General features: G+C 40.5%; 1 protein-coding gene across 2 annotated transcripts in view; it reads right to left on the bottom strand.

Annotated features, from left to right (window-relative positions):
- Positions 1 to 21,142, bottom strand: part of fhit (fragile histidine triad diadenosine triphosphatase) — a 552,438-nt gene that overhangs the window by 138,787 nt on the left and 392,509 nt on the right. For both annotated transcript variants that reach the window (XM_033627621.2, XM_033627620.2), the window contains 2 exons: positions 14,360 to 14,505; positions 7,988 to 8,017 (listed from right to left, as the gene is read on the bottom strand). In XM_033627621.2, coding sequence (XP_033483512.2) covers positions 7,988 to 8,017; positions 14,360 to 14,505 — 176 coding nt within the window. The remainder of the gene's footprint in view (positions 1 to 7,987; positions 8,018 to 14,359; positions 14,506 to 21,142) is intronic.

Below are 21,142 nucleotides of genomic sequence, written 5' to 3'. Positions count from 1 at the left end.
TTGTTACTGGCAGGGTTTCAACCTGACGCCATCCAGTGGCGTATTATACTGCGCAGACAGGTGCTGTCCGGCTGACTGGTGGCATATTACTGCAAAAGCCTCTGTCCGTCCGCGTTACAATGTGACAACACCCAGCAGCGTATTGTACCACTGAGAAAGGTAGCTTTTGCCGTCAGGTGTCTGATGCTGAACTCACTGACAAAGCAGCAGTATATGAAGACTTCGGAATGAGAGCTGTCTGGTATATTTTAGGATATTTTTATGTCACAAATGTTACTGTTCACAAATAGGTAGAGTAGTCATACTTTACCTATTAATAGTTATTTGACTTGCTAACTAATATACTTAAGTAAAATTTAAATGATATGCATGGGTTTTATTTAACTCCCTCCAAAATCTTTTTTTACAGTGTAGTTCGGGGGAAGTACTTGGTTAATCAGTAATGCTAGCGGCTCTGTTAGGCTGTACCTAGGCCGACGATAATATGCTCACAGTGACAATGCTTACATTCAAAAGTTTAGCAGGTATGTCTACCATGAATGACATGTCAGTTTGTCTGTTGCCGTGCATATGAATAAAAATTGACTGAAAGACGGAGCTAGAGGAAGAGTCAGGGGATCTCCCATTACTCTCTAGGGGGACATGGATGCTTGTATAAAAATTCATGGCAATCCATCCGACAGTTGTCAAGACATTTCAGTGGTGGACCCACCAACCAACATTGCCACATAACTAGAATGTTGTACACACCCATCCACCACCCTGTATCTTCCATACTGCTACTCTCTGCCTTAGTGCACAAAGGGCACACTACATCCTGCATTGACAACTAACATTGGCACCACACATAGAAAACATGCACTGCAGAACTGTCCAATATGAACAGAATTACTAGAAAGACTGAACTGAGTTAAAACATCTGTCTGACATTGTAATGTGGACAGATAAAATTTAGCGTTTCAAAAAACTCTCTGCAGAGCTGTCAACCTTGGTTAAAGTTTAGAAAACAGCAGTTTATGCTGTGGTTACAGCACAGGTTGCCAATTACAGCCATTAGCACATGTTTTGGTTTTAGTTTCTGTAGAAGCTGGCAACCACACTGTAATGACAGACTCCAGAAAGCTGCTTGCAGTCACTTCACTGGGCTGTTGTCTGAGAAAAACAAAGCTGCAGCACGTAATTCCTACTTAGCCTGAAAACCGACATATTCACGTCTCTATATGTACCAGTCAATTGAGATGTCTGAGTGTTAATCAGTGAGCTTCAGGGGTTGGTAGGCATGTATTTTCTCTCCTGATTGCCACGCTAGCTGCAATGGACGTCGGAACTATTTTCTGAGAGGAGGGGCGGGATTTTTGTTGGGAGGGGCGGGGGAAGCACGCACACTTATCAATGATTAAGGATTTGATTTGAAGTCATTTTATAATAACATGCAGTTATAAGAGAACTAGAATGGATGAACACGGCATCTTTATTGTTAAGAAAATGAAACTTTGATAACTAAATCAAGCCATTTAAGGAGCATAACATTATTTGTAACCTTGAATGCAAAAAAGAAAAGTCTGCGCTCCTGACTCAGGGTTTTCATGCATTTCCAAAACTGGACCTTCTCTCAGTTGACCTACTGATGAAGATTTTAAGCAGGGTCGAGACATCGCTTTCATCCATAAGGTCACTGTGAGCATTCATAATGACCAAATGTGTTAGTCTCTCCTGTGTCATGGTGTCGCGCAGCCAGGTTTTCAGCCTGCGCAAGGCTGAGAAAGAGCTCTCGGATGCCGCAACAGATATGGGCAGGGCCAGACAGAGCTTAATGAGCTTCTCCACCTCCGACAGCATTGAGTAGGTTTGGGGCTGCAAGGTTTGCAGGATGGACACAACATCCTGGATGCCAAGCCTACTGTATGTAGTCAGGCAGGTTGCATATCACATCAAAAGCATAGATCTATGCATTAATGATATGAAAGAGATAAATGTAAGTCAGACAAATTGAGTTTAAATTCAGATTCTTTATTTTTTTAAAGCGTAATGCAGTGTAGGGAGGCTGGGGTGCGGATGGGAGGGGGTGCGGCCGCACCCCTAGTTCCGACGTCTATGGCTAGCTGTGTCCTTTACTGATTCCAGCTTTGTATCTAACACCAAGACATAAGAGTGACATTGATCTTCCCATTTAACTCACAAAAAGAATGCAAATAAGTATATTTCCTAAAATCTTGAACTATTTCTTTGGGAATTTGAAAAAGGGGCCACATAACTGAACCATTTCCTGATTGGTTGGTTGGTTGGTTGGTTGGTTCTTGTTTGTTATCTGTAAGTCCTAACCAGTGTTGTGCTTGCTGCTCAAAAATGTAATTTATTACTACTAAGCTCATTACTCTACTAAAAAGTAATGAGCTTTTTCAGATGAGCTATTGTTGCACAGTGCATGCTGGATAGTTTTGTGTCCAACTTGATTCAGACTTGTTTTGATGTATGGGCAATATTAACCTCATAAGATTAAAGTGGGTGCAAGTTTTCACCTAATCTAACAGCTGAATGGGTAAAATGTTGACTCAACAATATGATGTCATATACAGATAAATTTAACAATATATAAACATTCATTTTTGTTGTATTGGGGAGATTTTTTTTTTTTTTTTTTTTTGTTAAAGATATTTTTTTGGCCATTTTGCCTTTATTGGACAGGACAGGTAAGCGTGAAGGGGGAGAGAGAGAGAGGGGGGATGACATGCAGCAAAGGGCCACAGGCTGGATTTGAACCCGGGCCGCTGCGGCAACAGCCTTGTACATGGGGCACCTGCTCTACCACTAAGCCACCAATGCCCCGTATTGGGGAGATTTTGATTTTATTTTTCTGCTTTGAAGGAATCCGCAATGCAACATCTGTACAGATGTGAAGCTCCGACCACATCTGTACAGTTTCCACTGTTTATTTATGTAGTTTAAGGATGACAGGTTTGCTTAGCTGCAGCACTTTACAGCCCAACTTTCTCTACAGCTAATTTCCATATCCATGCCAACTGTATGGGGAGTGAATTTTTGTATAACTCACCCGTTTACATTTTCTAAAAGTTATGCATATTTAAGGGTGGGTCCACTTGACTGACAGGCCGTCTACGAGGCATCGCCACAGTTTCTATGTCCATTATTTTATACAGTCTATGCACAACACTGGACTTAACTAGGTCAAACTTTCACACATGCAGCTGATGACACTGATGGACTGACAATAGATGCACCGGTTCCATGAATCCAGTAGTTTCAACAGCCACTAAAGCAGTCATGCTAATCCATTGTCAGATGCAGAATACATGTAGACTTAACCAAATCAAAATCCATCATATCCTTCGGGTGTCTCACTAACTCTGCCTCTTACTCAGCCTTTCATATTTACTGCTAAGAAAATACATTCCGGTGGGTTTATTCAGTTTAGTCTATTTTGTGCATATTACATCTAATCATCTTTATCTATAAACACTCATATATAACAGCCAGGCTTGGTTAGTAAACAAGCAGGATCTATACATAGCCCTCCACATGATAAATCACTATAATCACCCTGCATTTTCCATAAGACAAAAATAAAATCCAATTCCATCATTCAAAACACAGAGATTTGTCTTGTGTCTGTGCGACTCCAGGCAGTGAGTTCATAAGAGTGCATTTGCCTCTCTCTTATAGCCTGCCTCACTCTTATTCAATCAAAGGACCATTTTTATTGCTGGCGCACAGGCACCTGATTGCAATAACCCAGTTGATAGATGGGGGTGGGCCACTACTGTAGCAGGTGCACTATATGCGCTAAGATAATCTGTTTTTATAAAAAGACCAGACAGGTCTACACATCAAGAGTTCCTTTGTGTTAAAATTACTTGATAAAATATGTAGATTATTTCAGCGAGTTAAGGATCAGTGGGAAACAACGGCTCCTCTATTACCTGCCTTGATTCACTGCTCCCCTGATGTGCTTTCCTGCAGTAAAGGCCCTCAACAAAAAGGTCCTGCCAGAATATTTCAGAGCTGCTGATATTCTGATAATGCTAAAATATAACCTACTTGCTGGTGTGAATCTAACTGAACTCAAGCAAAAATGTATTACTCTCTGACCTTGTTTGTATTGCCAGATGAAAGCCATTTCATCTCAAACAACCTGTAGATGAAAAATGGGGGTTGCTGTGGAAATGGAAAAATAAAGATCTTTTAAAAGACATTGTTCTCTTAGGGCACACAGTGGAGATTGCTTTTTTAGGGAGCGGGTGGTAGGTGGCTATAAAAAATTCTGCCGGACAGAAGGACTTTTGCCTTTGGTAGTAACTGAAGGATGAGTTAGTGCACCTTGGAACTGATTCAGCAAGCAGTTACATAGTGGAAGCAGTTTTTGGGAAAATTCACATACCTATTCTCTTTATATTTGTGGATGGACTTACACTGGTCTGGGTCCAGAATTTTGGTACATCATGGATCAGTAATTTTAAAACAAACAAAGCTAATGCAATGTGTCCTCCAACCACCTCTTAATGCAAAAGTGTTTATCGGCCAAACATCGGTATCATGTATTTGCCTTGTTGACTGCCACCGGCCTATCAGCAAATAAGATGACATTTACTGATGGCAGCAGCCGTTGTTTTTCTGTTGTGTCACATCGACTTTGCAAAGGCTTAAAAGCAGGGCTTGAGACTGATAGCGTCCTGTTTTCCGGGGGACGAAAGAGAAGGACGCAGTGAACTCACTGTCGACATGTCAGGCGACGCACCCTGTTTTTTGTTTTGTTTCGTTTTTTATCAATAAGAGAGTGCTGCATGGTTGATGTTCATTTGTAGGCCAACACTGAAGTAAACACTGCCCTGGTTCTCTTAACAGAAACCCCAGGGTTTCACACACATTCAATTATTTGTGGCGGCCTGCCACAATTAAAACGTCTACCACCATGTTTTCATTTGCTGTTTTGGAGCTGGGCCATTCCACAGGAGCACTGTTGGAATATATATTCTGTTTGGTTATAAAGTGTACCACACTGCGCACTCTGGGCACAGATGGAGCAGCAGAACGTCATGTGCAGTGAAAGTGAAACTTAACCGTTCATGGCGCTTGGTCTAAAAGTTTGCCTCTGCAGCAGCTGCTCCTCTTATCCATAAATCAGCTCTGATCAGCTCTGATTGGATCAACTGATCAATTATCCATTCCCAGGATACACCATTATTAATCAATTAATTTTAAAAAAGGAAAGTAACAAACTCATGAAATGCGTGAAGCATCCGCCTGCACTGCATTCAATGAAAAAAAATGTTAAAGGGAAGTGAAATTTCAGCTGTAGTGAGTGTCTATAGTAACATTGACGCTCTCGCTCTCTGGAGTGCGACAAAATGTCAACAATATTTAAGGCATGTTACAAAGGGTCCATGTCATTGGTCCAACAGCCCATTGGTCCGACATCCCATTAGTCTGACGGTCCGCGGTGCTGAACGGCTCCTGGCGGGCGTATTTCTGCCTTGATGGTGCTCCGCAACCGGCTCTGGGTCAGCTGGGAAAGGCTTGAGGCGAAGCAGGCTCACGGCTTATGTGTTTGTCACTTTCTTTTTCATTTTAACCCACACCATGATCTTTTCCTGACCCTAACCAAGTGGTTTTTGTGCCTAAACCTAATCAGACCTTAACCACAGGGCATCATGATGATTTCGGAACAACGGGACTTCTGAACAATGGATTTAATATGGTCAGACCAATGGGCAGTTCACGTTACAAAAACGCACTGAGTGCTAAAGGAGTGCTAAAATGGAGGAGTGCTAAAATGCTATCTCATTTTATGGTTTTTAGTAGTCAATTCTATCTGCAGGAGGAGAGCTTGTTAACGTTAGCTATAAGCAGCCTGTGGCCAGACCTATCAGCCAACAGGTTAATGTTAACATTAATAGATTCAGGACACTGTATCCCCTTGGATTTTTTTTCCAGCAGTGGTGCTGAGGTGCTCAATACAATTTTTGAAAAGTGTTCATGATATTGGTTAATTTATTTTGTAATGCTGTTATTAAAATGGCATTACATTTGGTGAAGAGTGCATAATAATGACTTTTTTAGGACTCAAAACTCAAAGTTTAGGACTTGGACTCAACTTGGGACTTGCCTGTCTTGACTTGAGACTTACTTGTGACTTGAAACACAATGACTTGATCCCACCTCTGATCCCAGTACCTCCCAGGTCTTTGGTGCCTGGATGTAATTCAACATACCAATGGGATTGAGGGCACAAACTTTTGGAAAGTCTCTCCCTAAAGGCATTCATGGTTGTTTACATTGAAATTGAAAGAAGCGGTTGTTTAAGGAATGAAAAAGAGATTTAGAGAGAGAAGTTGAAACCTTGCTCACTGTCACCTCTCTGCATGCCAATTGCAGGATAAAGTGGGCTTGACTGTTAGTTGTGTGTGATTGTTGTTTCTTGAGGGACATGTGCCCCCTCAGAATTTTGAGATTAAGTAGCTGTAGAAAGGAGTTAAAATCGTATTTTTGCATTACGTGTTCTCATGATGCTTTTGGTTTTGATTCCGCACCAAAACTCTCTTTTTCTGTTAAACAAACTGATAAACAGAGATCCCCCTCACTGAACAGGGGATACTCAAAGAGCCTCTACAACCTCCAAACAAAACTAGCACAGACACAATTTACCCATGTGAAACAACCAAAACTGTTTCAGCTTTGGCAGAAAAAAATGTGCTCATGTCAGAACCCTTTGCAAATAGTAAGAAACTGATAGAAAATGTTTTCAGCTCTGTTTTAATCTTTTATGATTTTCTCTCATATTTATATGTATGGCTTTAAAATTGTGCTTTGGTGGGTTTTTTTTCTACTGAATTTTAAAGCACTTTGTGGTGCATTCTGTGCATAAAAGGTGCGATTTAAACAAAGTTTATTTATTCATTGATTAATTCATTCATTTATTCATTCACTGTTCTAAGGCATTTCACACTGTAGCCCTTTTACACAGACATGGCACTTCAGGGCCACTGCAATCTCCCTTTTTATGCCGCCTTTGTATTTCTACACAGGGCCAAATGACAGCAGCATGATTCCACTCCTGAGTGTGATTATAAACTGCATGCTGGTATCATGGAATGAAAAAGGGTGTGATGGGCATGACATGCAACAAAGCAGCATCCGTTTTTGGTGTGACATAAAATGTACACATCAGCAGCAAAACATGGCAACAACAGCCATTCACTGTCTCTGCTATATGGTGGCTGATCTTGTCCTTTGCTCGGAGGATAAGAAGCTCCCAAACCTCTTTTATTCCTCCAGTTTGCGGACATTTATGGCCAATGTTCTTCTTTGAGTTAGTCGCTAACTGCTAACAGCTACCTTTTAAATCTCCCACAGTGGGTCACATGCATAACACATTGTCAAAACACCACACTTGTCCTACCCATTGTCCCATGCTGCCAACTGTCCCACTTATACAGACATCATTTCAGCGCCATTTCTACCTCCTCTGGTGGAGTAAAGGCAAGACCACTCTGTCCCCCCATTCTGCGATTGTACCTTATCTACAGCACGGCGAGGTGGCAAAACAATGCAATATTCCTGCCTTGAACAGGCGGTGTCAAAGCGGCTTATATTTACTCTAAGTCACTGTGTCAATATGTCTTTAAAATTAATGCAATGTAGTGTTACCTGTTATCAAAAAAGTAGAATAGTGCCGTGTAGTTGGGTACAATATGAAGGGGTGAGTACAGCTTTAAGTTGCAGTGACTGGTAATGATTCTGTCCCTTCACTTTAACCTATATGGACCCTAGTGGGTCCCCAGTTAGTCACTTGAATCATTCCATACAGCCTCCAACCAAACCAAAAAATGATTTAAACCTTTTAGAAAAGATCTCTAAATTATTCAGCCATGCCAAGAGTTTAGCACCACAAATGTGATGATTATTTAATAGTGTATAACTGTTGCAGAGGCCTCATGACATATTTAAAGGCAGTGAATTATTAAGCTCTCACCTTCACGGTTTGTCCGGCTTCAGGGCCGTCCTGGTGGGAACAGAAAGAGGTAATTAGAAAAGAGTTGGGAATTCAGAAATATTTACATTAATAATTCAGAGAGAGATTTTAATTCCAGATAAGCTACAGCACCTCACCTTTTCCCCCAATTAAAAAAAATGACTTTCCCCCTGATTTGTTTTACTGCCTCCTGTCCTGACATTTATTTCTTCATGACCATTTTTATTTAATTTCCTAGTAGAAAGACAAGAAAAATGTATTTTTAAACACATAGAAAAATACAGTGATTATAATACACACGATCAGATAAATAGATTACACTATTTGAAACTATGGATATGTAGAAAGACTGTGGCTGATTCAGTTTATATTGAAAGACATATATTAAAAAAACTGTATCGATATATTTGGACATTTATCCATCCATTATCTGTAGCACCTTATCCTTTACAATGTCATGTGGCGCTAGAGTTGAACCTAGCTGACACTGGGCAAGAGGCAGACTATCTCAGGGCTGACACATAAACCATTTATTTACCAAAATCAACACGTATAACCGGGTTTCTTAAATGCAGGAAAACTCGCTAAAAATGGGATAGGCTCCTTTCCCACTGTTGTGTACCTGGCTCTGCAGTGTATGAGTATGCATTTCAGTTGAATGAATGAATACACTGTAAAATGGTTAATAAGCAGTAGAAAGCAGCATGGAGGTCTGTAAAAAATGTTATATTGTGTTCACACCAAACAATGTGAATTTTCACAAGTTTGAATGCTAGAATATTTAGTGTTGATTCACTTCATATGTGTGAAATCGCTGAATCGATGAATAAACTTCCGCCGATATGTCCTTGGCGTCATACGTCCCCAGAGGATCTCAATGCTGACTGGCTTTGTGGCGTGAATCAGCTGCTGAAACTCAGATCTTTTAACTCTTGCAAATAAGCATATGAAAAAATATCGCGCTACCTACATGCTGCTTGATTTGTGTATTTGGCATCATTCATGGCACGTCCATCGCACCACCTGGCAGGAATTAATTTCTAATCGCATCTTAACATTGACTTTACATGTAATTTACTCATGTGAATTGTTTTATTCAGGCCCGGTGTAAAGACAACATTACAGTGGTTACCTCTCTTTTTTAATCTGTTCAGTCTCTCTTTCAAACTCAATGCCGACTAATTTTGAAATATGTTCGAGTGCTGCTTGGGTGGAGACAGAAAGCGATTTGTGGTGGTGAGTTATTTCATTTAAACAACCTTTCGCCGTAGAATGATGCATGGCCGGGCAGTATGTAACACAACGGGACATAACCTTTTGCGGTGTGATGACACACTGACAGTCGGGCAGTACCTGGCACGGCACAATGATATGCCACTGGATGGCAACATTTCTGCTGACCCCTCACATGTTCTAAATGGGGAATTCTAACTTCTGCTCTCCAACATTATAAAGCACATGTGTAGGTTTAGAAAACATCATGGATATTCATAAGTGAAGCAAAGAGTGGGCTCCTGAGTTAAAGTCCGGGGTCTCCTCCTGCTCACCCTGTAGGGACTACCCAACTCTTATATTACATTGTTATCAGTGGCATTTCAAACTGATGCTGTCTGGCAGCATTATAAACTGACGTCACCTGGCTGTATATCATACCACCATGTAAGGCACCTTGTTGTGTCAGTGTCCCAACAAGGTGAAGCTGAAATCACTGACAAAGTGGTGGTACCTGCCGAGTTGGGAATAAGAATGTAAAAAGTATACATATTGTATATTATGTTTAGCTTTATAGATTATTCATTCTTTTTTCATGTCAGATGCGATGTTGTATAGGTTTTGCACATTGTTGCACTGCAGTTTTGATGACAGCAGGTGTAGTTTTCATTTGAAAGCATTAACTGAGCTGATCATGATCACGGTTAAACAGGACCTATTATACTCATTTTCGGGCCTTTGTATTTGATTTCTGGACTCCTATAGAGCAGCTACACACGATTACCTGCACACAAAGCTTTGTAGATCTTCAGGACGCTGTGCCTCTCGCTGCACTGCTTCCTTGTATTTCCTGCATCCCGCGAAAACGGTCTGTATAATTTACTCCACCCCCAGGCCCTCGCCTCCTGCCGAGCCCACTCCGCTGTGATTGGTCACACTCCCGAGGACTTCTGAAGGGCTGCCGAGCGCTGCCGGCATGCCTGGGCATGCCCATATAAGTAAGTCCGGCACGTATTAACGTCACACGGACTACACTGGCATTACACTACACTACACTAGCTTGCAGGGCTCACTTCCAAATGCACGAACCTCATTATTTGACACGCTGGCATCGTTTAACACGAGTATGCAACATAGTAACAACATTTATAGGTCAGAAAAGAGGAAAAGCATAATAGTTCTCCTTTGAGCACATTCAATCAACATGTTGGTCAAATCTGTTAAGAACACCAATCTAGCAGCCACTGATCAACATTAATTTCTTTGCATGTTGGATTTTAGTGCTGAGGCCGAACTCACTGAGTTAGAAGCTCTCGAAATCTGTACAAAAATTCGCCCCTACTCAGCCATCTGACGCTGGCATGTAGCAGGAGATCAGAATGGTTGCAGTCTGCCTCCTCCAGATACACATAAAGCAGCCATCTCTGAAGAGCTCTTGCCCAAATAGAACAGGCAATGTTTTTTGACACATCCATGACCTCTTTCATGTTCAGCATTTTCACACTTTTTGCTTGTTAGTGTTGTTACGCGGTGATAGTTAAGGAATTTGGGAAATTCATCCTCCTACTTGTATTAGGCCAGGGGTCGGCAACCCTTACTATCAAAAGAGCCATTTTGGGCCAGGAAAAAAAAAGAAACTCTCAGCACTTCGTTAAAGCTGCTCTAATCATCACTGGTTCATGTGTTCTGATCTTGACACTCTTTTTTTTCTCTTTCTTTGAGACTAGCTGCTCCGGAGCACAACTATTTCTTCATCTGCTGACAATGAAACATTTTAACACGTGTCTTCTTCTCAGACTGTCAGATTAGGTGTGATCAAATTCATTGAGATTATACTTTGTTATTCGTTAGAAGAAGGTGATGACTGGAATTTGCATGGTTCTAATACATATCACACATCAGTGTGGTGAATGGAAAAAAAAAAAATCTAATGAGCTCCATTGTTATTTTTCAGCACTGATCTAGGGAAAAATGGAGCGTTTGTGTCATCATCTAAAATCCTTTTTTTCCCACCACCAATCCTCCAGTGAGGTTGATTTGTGTGATATTATTATTTGTCACAGGAGTGGCGTACTGCAGAGAACAGTTGCCCCCTCCTGCAGAGAGTTCCCCTTTAATGTGTTGGCTGTAACCTGGGAGCTGTCACAACTAATCTCCTGTCATCACTTCTCATCACCTCCCCAGTCAAAGAAAATGATATCCAGGTACAGATTACTCTTTGCTGCTCTGCTTTTTTCCCCCTCTCTCTTCTTACCTGTGAAACAATTTTCTCTGACAGGGACGCAGTGCGAGCTAGGTGCTATTTTTATATTAGCATATATATCACCAGTTATGCAGAATAGGCCATTCAGTCTGAGACGAGAACCTGTCCAGGTGTCAGAGTCAGCTCTGTATTTAGCTTCCATCAGATGACAGCAGAGCCCATCTATACTGAAAACACCAACAGGCCTTGTTCTTCTCATTTGGTGTTTTATTGAGTTGTGAAAATCTTATTTTCATCAAACAAGTGAGAAATAAAATCAGCCAGCATGATGGCACTACTTTAACATGTTAAAAAAAGAAACATCGCCTTTGCAAACACAAAGCAGGAACTTTATACTAAACCAAAACTTCACTTATGATTTTGATGATCTGTCTCTGATGATTTTAGCATTAATGAGTAAAATTCAGATGTGTCTATTATTTTGTCCACCCCATTTATATAAATGATGGTAGGCTAAATAATGGAAACATCTCTCAGCTATCAACAACACCACAAGCTAATGTTGTCAAGGTAACGAACCACTAGCCCGTTCTTATTCTCAGGGCTTTAAGTACAGACGCTTTGTCACACCCCTCTGTATCTGATATTAATACCAAAGGCACCCACTGGCACCTTTATGATATGCACAGGGCATTCAACCAACACCAATGTGAAGTAATCTGTGGCAATACTTGATGCTGAGAGCAACTGGCGTTGCCTGAAGAGTGATGAAGTCTGTGTAGTGCAGGAGGGGAGGCAGATAGATCAAACAAAACTGGACTTATATCAAGGAGACCACAGTTCATGTCCCATGTGAAACCTAGATTCAGTATTGTTTTAACGTAACGTTAACCTATTCACCTACAATCATCACACACTAACGTCACTCACATGACATACTTACCTCAGGTTATGTTAGGTAACAACTGTACTTATTTTAAGCAAAAACATGACCTTTTTTCTGAACCTAACCAAGTAGTTTTGTTGCCTATACTGAACCACGACTCTTTCACAACAGTGTCACAATGTGTTTCAGCTGTGTGTCACATAGATATGCCAAATAATGCCCTGCCCATCACTACAAGACACTGAGGGGCATTATAAAGTATTCAGTATTTGATGTTTAGGGATGAGAATGCGTTAGGATTTTAAAAATTTTAATGGTTCTAACAGGAACTAAGAAACAAGATCATATTTCTCCTGTTTTAGCTTCTCTGCACTGGCTCCCTGTAAAATTCAGAATTGAATTTAAAATCCTACTGTTAACTTATAAAGCTCTAAATGGTCAAGCTCCATCATATCTTAGAGAGCTCATAGTGCCATATTATCCCACCAGAACACTGCGCTCTGAGAATGCAGGGTTACTCGTGGTCCCTAAAGTCTCCAAAAGTAGATCAGGAGCCAGAGCCTTCAGCTATCAGGCTCCTCTCCTGTGGAATCATCTTCCTGTTACGGTCCGGGAGGCAGACACCGTCTCCACATTTAAGACTAGACTTAAGACTTTCCTCTTTGATAAAGCTTATAGTTAAGGCTGGCTCAGGCTTGCCCTGTACCAGCCCCTAGTTAGGCTGACTTAGGCCTAGTCTGCCGGAGGACCCCCCCCCCCCTATAATACACCGGGCACCTTCTCTCCTTCTCTCTCTCTCTCTCGTATTCTATTACTGCATCTTGCTAACTCGGCCATTCTGGATGTCACTAACTCAGCTTCTTCTCCGGAGCCTTTGTGCTCCACTGTCTCTCAGATTAACTCATATCGCAGCGGTGCCTGGACAGCGTGACGTGTGTGGTTGTGCTGCTGCCGTGGTCCTGCCAGATGCCTCCTGCTGCTGCTGCTGCCATCATTAGTCATTAGTCATACTTCTACTGTTATTATACACATATGACTATTGTCACACATGTATACTGCCAGACATTAATACATACTTTCAACATATTGTACCACAGTAGCCAGAACTATAACTATAATATTATTACTTTCAATAATGTTGTTGTAAGCTACTGTCATTACCTGCATCTCTCTCTCTCTCTCTCTCTCTCTCTCTCTCTGTCTCTCGCTCTCTCTCTCTCTCTCTGTCTCATTGTGTCATGCGGATTACTCTTAATTTATTATGCTGATCTGTTCTGTACGACATCTATTGCACGTCTGTCCGTCCTGGAAGAGGGATCCCTCCTCAGTTGCTCTTCCTGAGGTTTCTACCATTTCTCCCCGTTAAAGGTTTTTTTGGGGGGAGTTTTTCCTTATCCGCTGTGAGGGTCATAAGGACAGAGGGATGTCGTATGCTGTAAAGCCCTGTGAGGCAAATTGTGATTTGTGATATTGGGCTTTATAAATAAAATTGATTGACTGAAAATTGAAGTGACGTCCCGTAATTTCAACAGCAGATGCAGGAGGTTATCTAGCGTGTATGTAAACATTAATGGCCACTGACAAAGTGGCAATATGTATTGGGATGAAAACATATTGAATATGCTCAAAGATACAGTGTAATCCCTGCACGGCAACGTTGATATTTTTGCAAAAGTTAAAAAAAAAAAAAAAAAAAAAAAGTAAGAACTCTAGGCACACAAAATAGTTTTTTTTCCACCTTTTAAACAATCTGCACATAGTATTTATACAGAAGAAGTAACTGCAGACATACTAACACACCTGTAATAATAATGTTAATAGTACTTGTGTTGTGATATTTGTACATGCCATCAGGTAGGGCCAAATATCCTGGAAAAAAAAAAAAAAAAAAAAAAAATATATATATATATATATATATATATATATATATAGATATAGATATAGATATAGATATATATATAATTTAACAGCATTTCTGAGACGAAGCTTCCTCTATCATTTTATAACTTGCTACAATAAACTAAACTTCTTGCTACAGTATCTTTAAACAGTCCCTAAGTCTGTGTTTCACCTGGATGGCGATGGTGAGCGAGGTGGCATTGAAGTGCTTTTCCACCAGGTTGGCAACTCTCTGAGTGGTGCTGAATAAGTCTGCCACCTCATCTGGCTGAAGATCCCGAAACCGCTCCACTGGTCTTATAGGACACACCAACACATCTGAGCAAGTTCTGTTAAAGAATTCATTGCTGACATATTCCAGATCCTGAAACAGAAAAGTCTGAGTTTGCTCACCTCTAAAAAAAAAAAAAAAAAAAAAGATCTCAAACCTTTTATACATTATAGTGAGTCTCAGTGCTTCATGCAACACTCGGCTTTGCCATGCACAAACGATGTGCACCTCTGCAGCAGGTGCACATGACAGGTAGCCAGTGATATGTGTATTCGTCCACTGTGTGCTGTGCAGTTACTGAAAATTAGTATGGCAACAAATGGAAATCAGTGGTGTGTTTTGGACATACGCAGACATCTACACAATAAGTTCCCAATTTAAATGGTTTAAGTTGTGGAAAACTGTTGCTAGGCAACAGACAAAATGGACGGTGGCTTCGTCTCTTTTCAAAGACAGTGAATGATTTGATCTTTATGTATTTTAACATCAAGCTGAGGAACAAGAAAGAAGTGGATGACAGAGAAGACCAACATCACTGGTTTCCATCACTGAAGATATTTTGGTGCACGTCACACCTGGTGAGCACAAAGCCGTCACATTTCAACTCATGATGTAATGAATACCACAACACTGGCTGGATCATATGCATGTATAGGTCCTGTTTGTGCATGTGGGTGTATTTTGGGCCTGTGTGTATATGTATATGACAACAGAGTGAAAAGATTGAATTTCCCCCTTGAGGATTAATAAAATATATGAAATTAAAAATTAAATAAAAAAAACAAAACAAATGTATGTATGAACACAGTAAACATCGGTTCATTTGAAAGCACCATAATACACAACCGCCCTCTGTTTCCCATCTACATTCATAGACTCAGTCTCATCCCTTTCACAATTTATCTTTCACAATATTTCTTATTGTCACTGAGGAAGAGCAGTGAAACACCCTATTGTGTAGCTTTATCCTGAAGGAGGACAAGTTTCCTTGCATGAAACTTTTCAAAAAACAGTCACCACTACCAGCTTGAGTACAACAGATCAGAACAAGTGCTCTGCTTCCAGCTCTTAAAATCTAAGGATCATTATCATTCTCCATTATTGATATGCTTTTGTGTTGAAATCATAGTTTCAGAATACAGAAGAGTCTATTCTGAAATAGTACGCAATAGTTTGAGTGTGAAATCTGCTGTGGTATTGTCTGAACTTGACAAGTTCAGTCGTCCCACAGCATGAGGAGACGTAATGGGGCTGGCTGATTCCTATGGTAACTGTGTAATTATATGGATGGGGGATGTGGATACTGTATCATATGTACAGTACATTGGCTCTGAGGTTTCTTTTGTCAGGGAAAAAGTAAAACTAGAATGGATAGATTGTTGTTATTATTAATCACTGCTCATTATACGCTTCAATCAGATGCTTTTTATAAGATGACAGCTGTAACTCACTCTCAAACTCACTCATTCACATTTAGCGGACTGGAAGTAGGAGCTGTCAGACTAGTTTTACATTGCAAACATTGCAATATATAGAAGGAAATACAAACAACAGCAGGAGTTTAGACCTGCGCATAGTTGTATGATAATATGGCCACATGAAGGCAAAAAGATCTTGAATCAACGCCATACCTACAGCATAGGCTCTGTGTTAATCTCAAGGCCATAGCCTACACCTCCCCAGAAGTTTTTTTTTTTTTTTTTTAACAGGAAAGAATAAATTGCAAAGACAATAAACCCCCCACAGAACAGCATTTGAAGTCTCTGTGATTTGTCATGACTTCATGTGACAAAAGTCTGCTACCAACTAGGCTAATTTATGCAATGGTAAGTGTTAAAGGCTTATGCAAATAACTTAGTATGTTCCATATTGTGTCCAGTGTCATTTCTGTGCAAACCTTGTGAGTAATAAAGGAACTGAATTTGGCAATGTTACTTTTGTTAAGTGTTGCTGTTGTTCTCAGCTTCATACAGTATGAGTGTAGGAAAAGTCTGCTAGCTGCTAAGCTAATTCATGCAATTTAAAATGTCATAGGCTTATGCTAATAACATAGGCATGTTGGAATTGCAGGGAAAACATGTCTAAAAAATAAACAACTCTTTTGACTATATAAATTCATAGCACAGTACATGGGTAAAAATGAACTACACATGGGTAGGCAGCAGGTGAAAATAAAAATAAAAATAAAAATTTGGGGCAGTGGGGCATAGGTGTCTTAGTGGATAGAGCAGGTGCCCCATGCACAAGCCTGTTGCCGCAGCAGCCCGGGTTCAACTCCAGCCTGTGGCCCTTTGCTGCATGTCATTACCCCTCTCTCTCTCTCCCCCTTTCCAGGCAGGTATTTGGCACTTAATTATCTGGCTACTTATGCTCGAGGGTCATTCTGTGTCAACTCAACCAGAGTTTGGCAGCTAAAACTTTAGATTTTGATAGTATATAATTTTAAAGAACTAAAGTCGGTCCCCTGGTGCTGTACTGTGTTCTGTTTGTGGTTATGTGGTTCTTTAGCCGCTAAGGAGAGGTGCTTGAATGTGAGAGGATGATAAATCACTCAATAGACCTCTGAACAATTTGTCCCCCTCACTTCTGAAATGATGGCTACGCCCTTGCTGTAGCCTGTGTGTGTTTAATCACAGGTGCGGGTCAGGTCGCGGCTTTGACTTAGACATAATAATGGGTAACCAGTTGAGTCTGTTACTGAGCTTTATGGATATGGGCAGGCGCAGGTTTTTAAAAATGGACCTGTGCAGGATTCTGGTTGTTGCCATTAAGACATATATTGTTTGTGTTTAGGTGTGTTAGTTGAATCAGTCAAACTTCACAAAAACTCAACACAGTGGCACAAACACCCCACCAGCTACCGTTTTGGTGGTGTTACCGCAGAGCAATGCGGACACACCACTACACAAGTATAAATGCCTTCAATGATGTAGGCCAGTTGTGTAGGCTCTGTGTAGAGCCCTCATACAACTTGCCAGTAACAACTCTTTACTGTTAATATTTTTTATAGGTGGTGTACAATTTGTGTGTCTGTGTTTGCGCATTGGCTCACAAACAAAGTGTGAGATGACGCTTGAAGAAAAATGATCCATTTCATTTAAGTCATAAAGGTCATGGAACATATTGCAAAGAGAGCTCTCATCCCACGTCAGAGCGATTGCACACCGAAAAGTAATCAAGCTCAGTGACAGAAGTAAGACACAGTTTGATGAGTGGTATGGCAAGTGCAGCAGAGAGCAAATATCCAAAAGGCTTCAGGAGCATGTTGCTTTCCGTCATGGGTCATTTAATCAATAACAGTGGCTTAAGGGAACGATGTGAGAAGTATTTATTTGGAAAGACTGATACAAAAAAAAGAGCAATAAAAGAACATTGGTGCAACATTGACCAAATTGGAGATGTGTACAAGTACTAAGTTTCATATCCTTTTAAGTTCAAGACATTATTAAACATGAGGATGTTTATGATCATGACAAACTAACATTAATATAGTTAAACAGAAATCGTATCCACCACTGCAAAAATCTTCATATGAAGTCAGTTTTTTGGCGGTCTTGAGTAGAAATATAATTTCAACCAGTTTCCAATGACTCAGACTTTTGCTCAAAATGCTCTGGAGTCAAGTGTCATTTATTTATTTTTATTCTAGTGCACTCGTCTGACATTTTAAATATTTAACCAATCCTTAAAGCAAAAGTTTGGCCTTTTATGGAAATGCCCTTTTTAGTTTTCGGGCAGAGAGTTGGATACAAAGATTAATATCATCATCATGACTGTTTGTTAAATTTAAGGCTACAGCCAGCAGCCAGCTTTGCACACACCTGCACGCACACACGCATGCACGCACACACAGAAACAAAACAAAAAACAGTTGGCCTAGTGTTGTCCAAAGGACAAGGCAGAGACATTTGGAGGCGGAGCGAGGGAAACATGGATAATGGATCCTTACAGAGAAGAATATAAATAAAAAAAGGAAAATACACATATTTGGTCATTATGACTCCTTCATGGGCAGGTAATCATCATCTTTTTGTCTCTATTCTGTTTACCATGCCGCTAGTAAATCTGAATAAATTATACTTTGCTGCTCATGGTCTTTGTAAAATGAACTGAATGATTGACTTGTGGATAATCTGACTGATCTGAAAATGTGAAGCATTGCAACATTCATACATTTATATTTGTATGTGTGATGCTAAGATACTTTGACTACTGTAAACTGGTCGCTGGCAGGCAGGTGCCACTCACAATAAAGACATCATTTTCTGTAGTAATTTTAATTACCAGGTTTGTCCGGTCTATAAAATAGACCGGAACCTTGTCCGCGTATTAGTGCCCAAGATACAACAGACCCAGTTTGGACCCACGCTGACACGGGGAGAACATGCAAACTCCGCACAGAAGGGCTCCCACGCCCGGGATCGAACCGGCATCCCTCTTGCTGTGAGGCGAGAGTGCTAACCACCACACCACCGTGCCGCCCTGGACTAGGTTATATATATATTTAAATGATAGGGGTCCATATCTCAGAACAAATTCTGGTTCAGGTCCTTCATTTTGGACCTTTAGAAACCTCCATCCAACTCCACCTCAATATGCTCAATTGTTTTTTCATGATAAAGATGCTCATTTATAGAAATGTCTTTAAACTGTTTCATGAACTACAGAATTGTTGCATTTGTTTTTAAGAGAACAAGACATTCAGGAGTCAATAATAGAGAAAAAGGACTTGATACTATAGAAATATTTTCATTACAGCAGCTATTTACCAAATTTGACTTTTAAAGTAAAATCAACCAATCACCTGTCATGATTTATACAAAGATAACATGAGCTGAGAGTATTCAGGTTATTTCTGTCCAGATAGTCTATAAACTAATATTCATCCAAAGGGCTCTTAAAATGGACAAACATCCTTGTTTTTTTAAAAGAAAAGTGTTTAGGAGTTTAGGAATAGGAGTGCCCTCCTATTATGTGACAAACAAAAAAACACTAAAAAAGATAGAAAACTATGTCATTAGTGCTAGAATATTTCAAAATTAGAAAACGAAGATTCTCTGACTCAATCAAATCTCAAATGCTTTGATTTCCCTCACAAATCCGAGGCATGGGAGATGGTGTTAAAATGCCGACTTAGTGAAGAGAAAATATCAAGGCAGCAGGCAATAAAAATGTGAAAGAGACATTGGAGTTCATTCCCCTCTCATGAAACAGCATCCTGTTGCGAGAAGATGATTACATCTTAGCATTTCATGCCACAGTGGCCTCGTCTGGGAGCCATTCATCTCAAGAGCCACAAACAGAGGCACAAATGATCGTTTTTGTTTTTTTTCTCCTATTCCGTGTGTGTGTGTGTGTGTGTGTGTGTGTGTGTGCAAGCTGCACTCGAATGAAACCAGATGTCACGTGACCTGATATCTTTCTTTCCTCTGTCCTACCACGGTGATGGAGCTTGCCCACATGAAAGATGAGGCAGGCTGAGGCTGGAGAGCGCAAGGAAGCAGCCAGAGCTTGTTTACTTTGTGTTGCTGGATGAATAATGTCTCAACAAATGCATTAACCTCAACAAGTTATCCACTACTGTATGGTCTGTTTGATCTGTATCTGGAGAGTGCGGGCCTAGTCTCCTCTATTACAGTTACCAAAACATAAAAGCATATAGGTAGATACAGTACATGGATAATACCATCTACGGTTAAGCATAAATAGATAGCATAAACAACTGTAAATCCTTTATTTATTTTTACTACTCTTATTTTCATCTCCACTACGCATTTTTTCATCGTTAACCTGTCATTAATGAAACTCAAGCGTTCCTGCACAAGGTTTTCACATTGAAAACCTTCCAGAGGCTTAGAGGCCACTTTCCCTTCCTTTCCTGGTTTGCTTATCACTAACAAGGTCCACACCATCAACAAGATGTGTTTAAACGATGTATAATTAAAAAGTGATTGATGTGTGAGGCTTGAAACTTGCCTATAGTTCTTCCGCTTACTGTCTGCATTGTGGGGAAGCTTCGAAGGTGAATCTGCTGCAGCACCTGGGCATGACAGACCCCCAAAAAGTTACTTAAGATGAGACTGAGTGAATGTGAGATCTGTGAGGGCTGAATGGATGCAGTGGTAATATGCTTGGGAAGATCAACAGCCCATAATTGTATTAAGTGTTGTGGGATGCCATCGTGCGAGGACGAAGCAGCAGCATAGATTACGAGGTAGTGTCTGGAGTAATGAATAGGAGAAATGCTATACAAAGAGAGTACGTGCTGGAACCAGAATCGAGTAGCCACTTGGTCGGGCTCAGTGACGAAGAGAGGATCTGATGATGTTATGCTCTGGGATGTCTGGAATTGCAAGCAGTTTGCGAGTCTTGAAAGGATTTAGCAGCGATTGGACTTTGAAGTAAAAGAAGGGTGTATGTTGGCCGGAGTGATTGGATTGAGTATGTTTTAAGTTGAATACCATGGTGTCCTCTGAGAAGTGAGACAAGTCTGAAATGCAGGCATGATGGTGTCAGACAAAATGTTGAATTGGTGAATTTGGAGGAACTGGAAAAAACAAGCAAGAACATGGTTTCTAATTTGGGGCTACATGAGGAATGCTATATCTAGTGCAAATGGTGTGGATTCAGACTGAGAGTAATCTCTCAAGACAGATTCTGCAATTTACATTGAAAAAAAAAAAG

This window comes from Epinephelus lanceolatus, chromosome 1 (genome assembly GCF_041903045.1).
Source record: "Epinephelus lanceolatus isolate andai-2023 chromosome 1, ASM4190304v1, whole genome shotgun sequence".
In the NCBI taxonomy this organism is placed as follows: domain Eukaryota; kingdom Metazoa; phylum Chordata; class Actinopteri; order Perciformes; family Serranidae; genus Epinephelus; species Epinephelus lanceolatus.
Note: the sequence above shows the minus strand (reverse complement) of the source record. Positions and strands in the feature narration are given on the sequence as shown.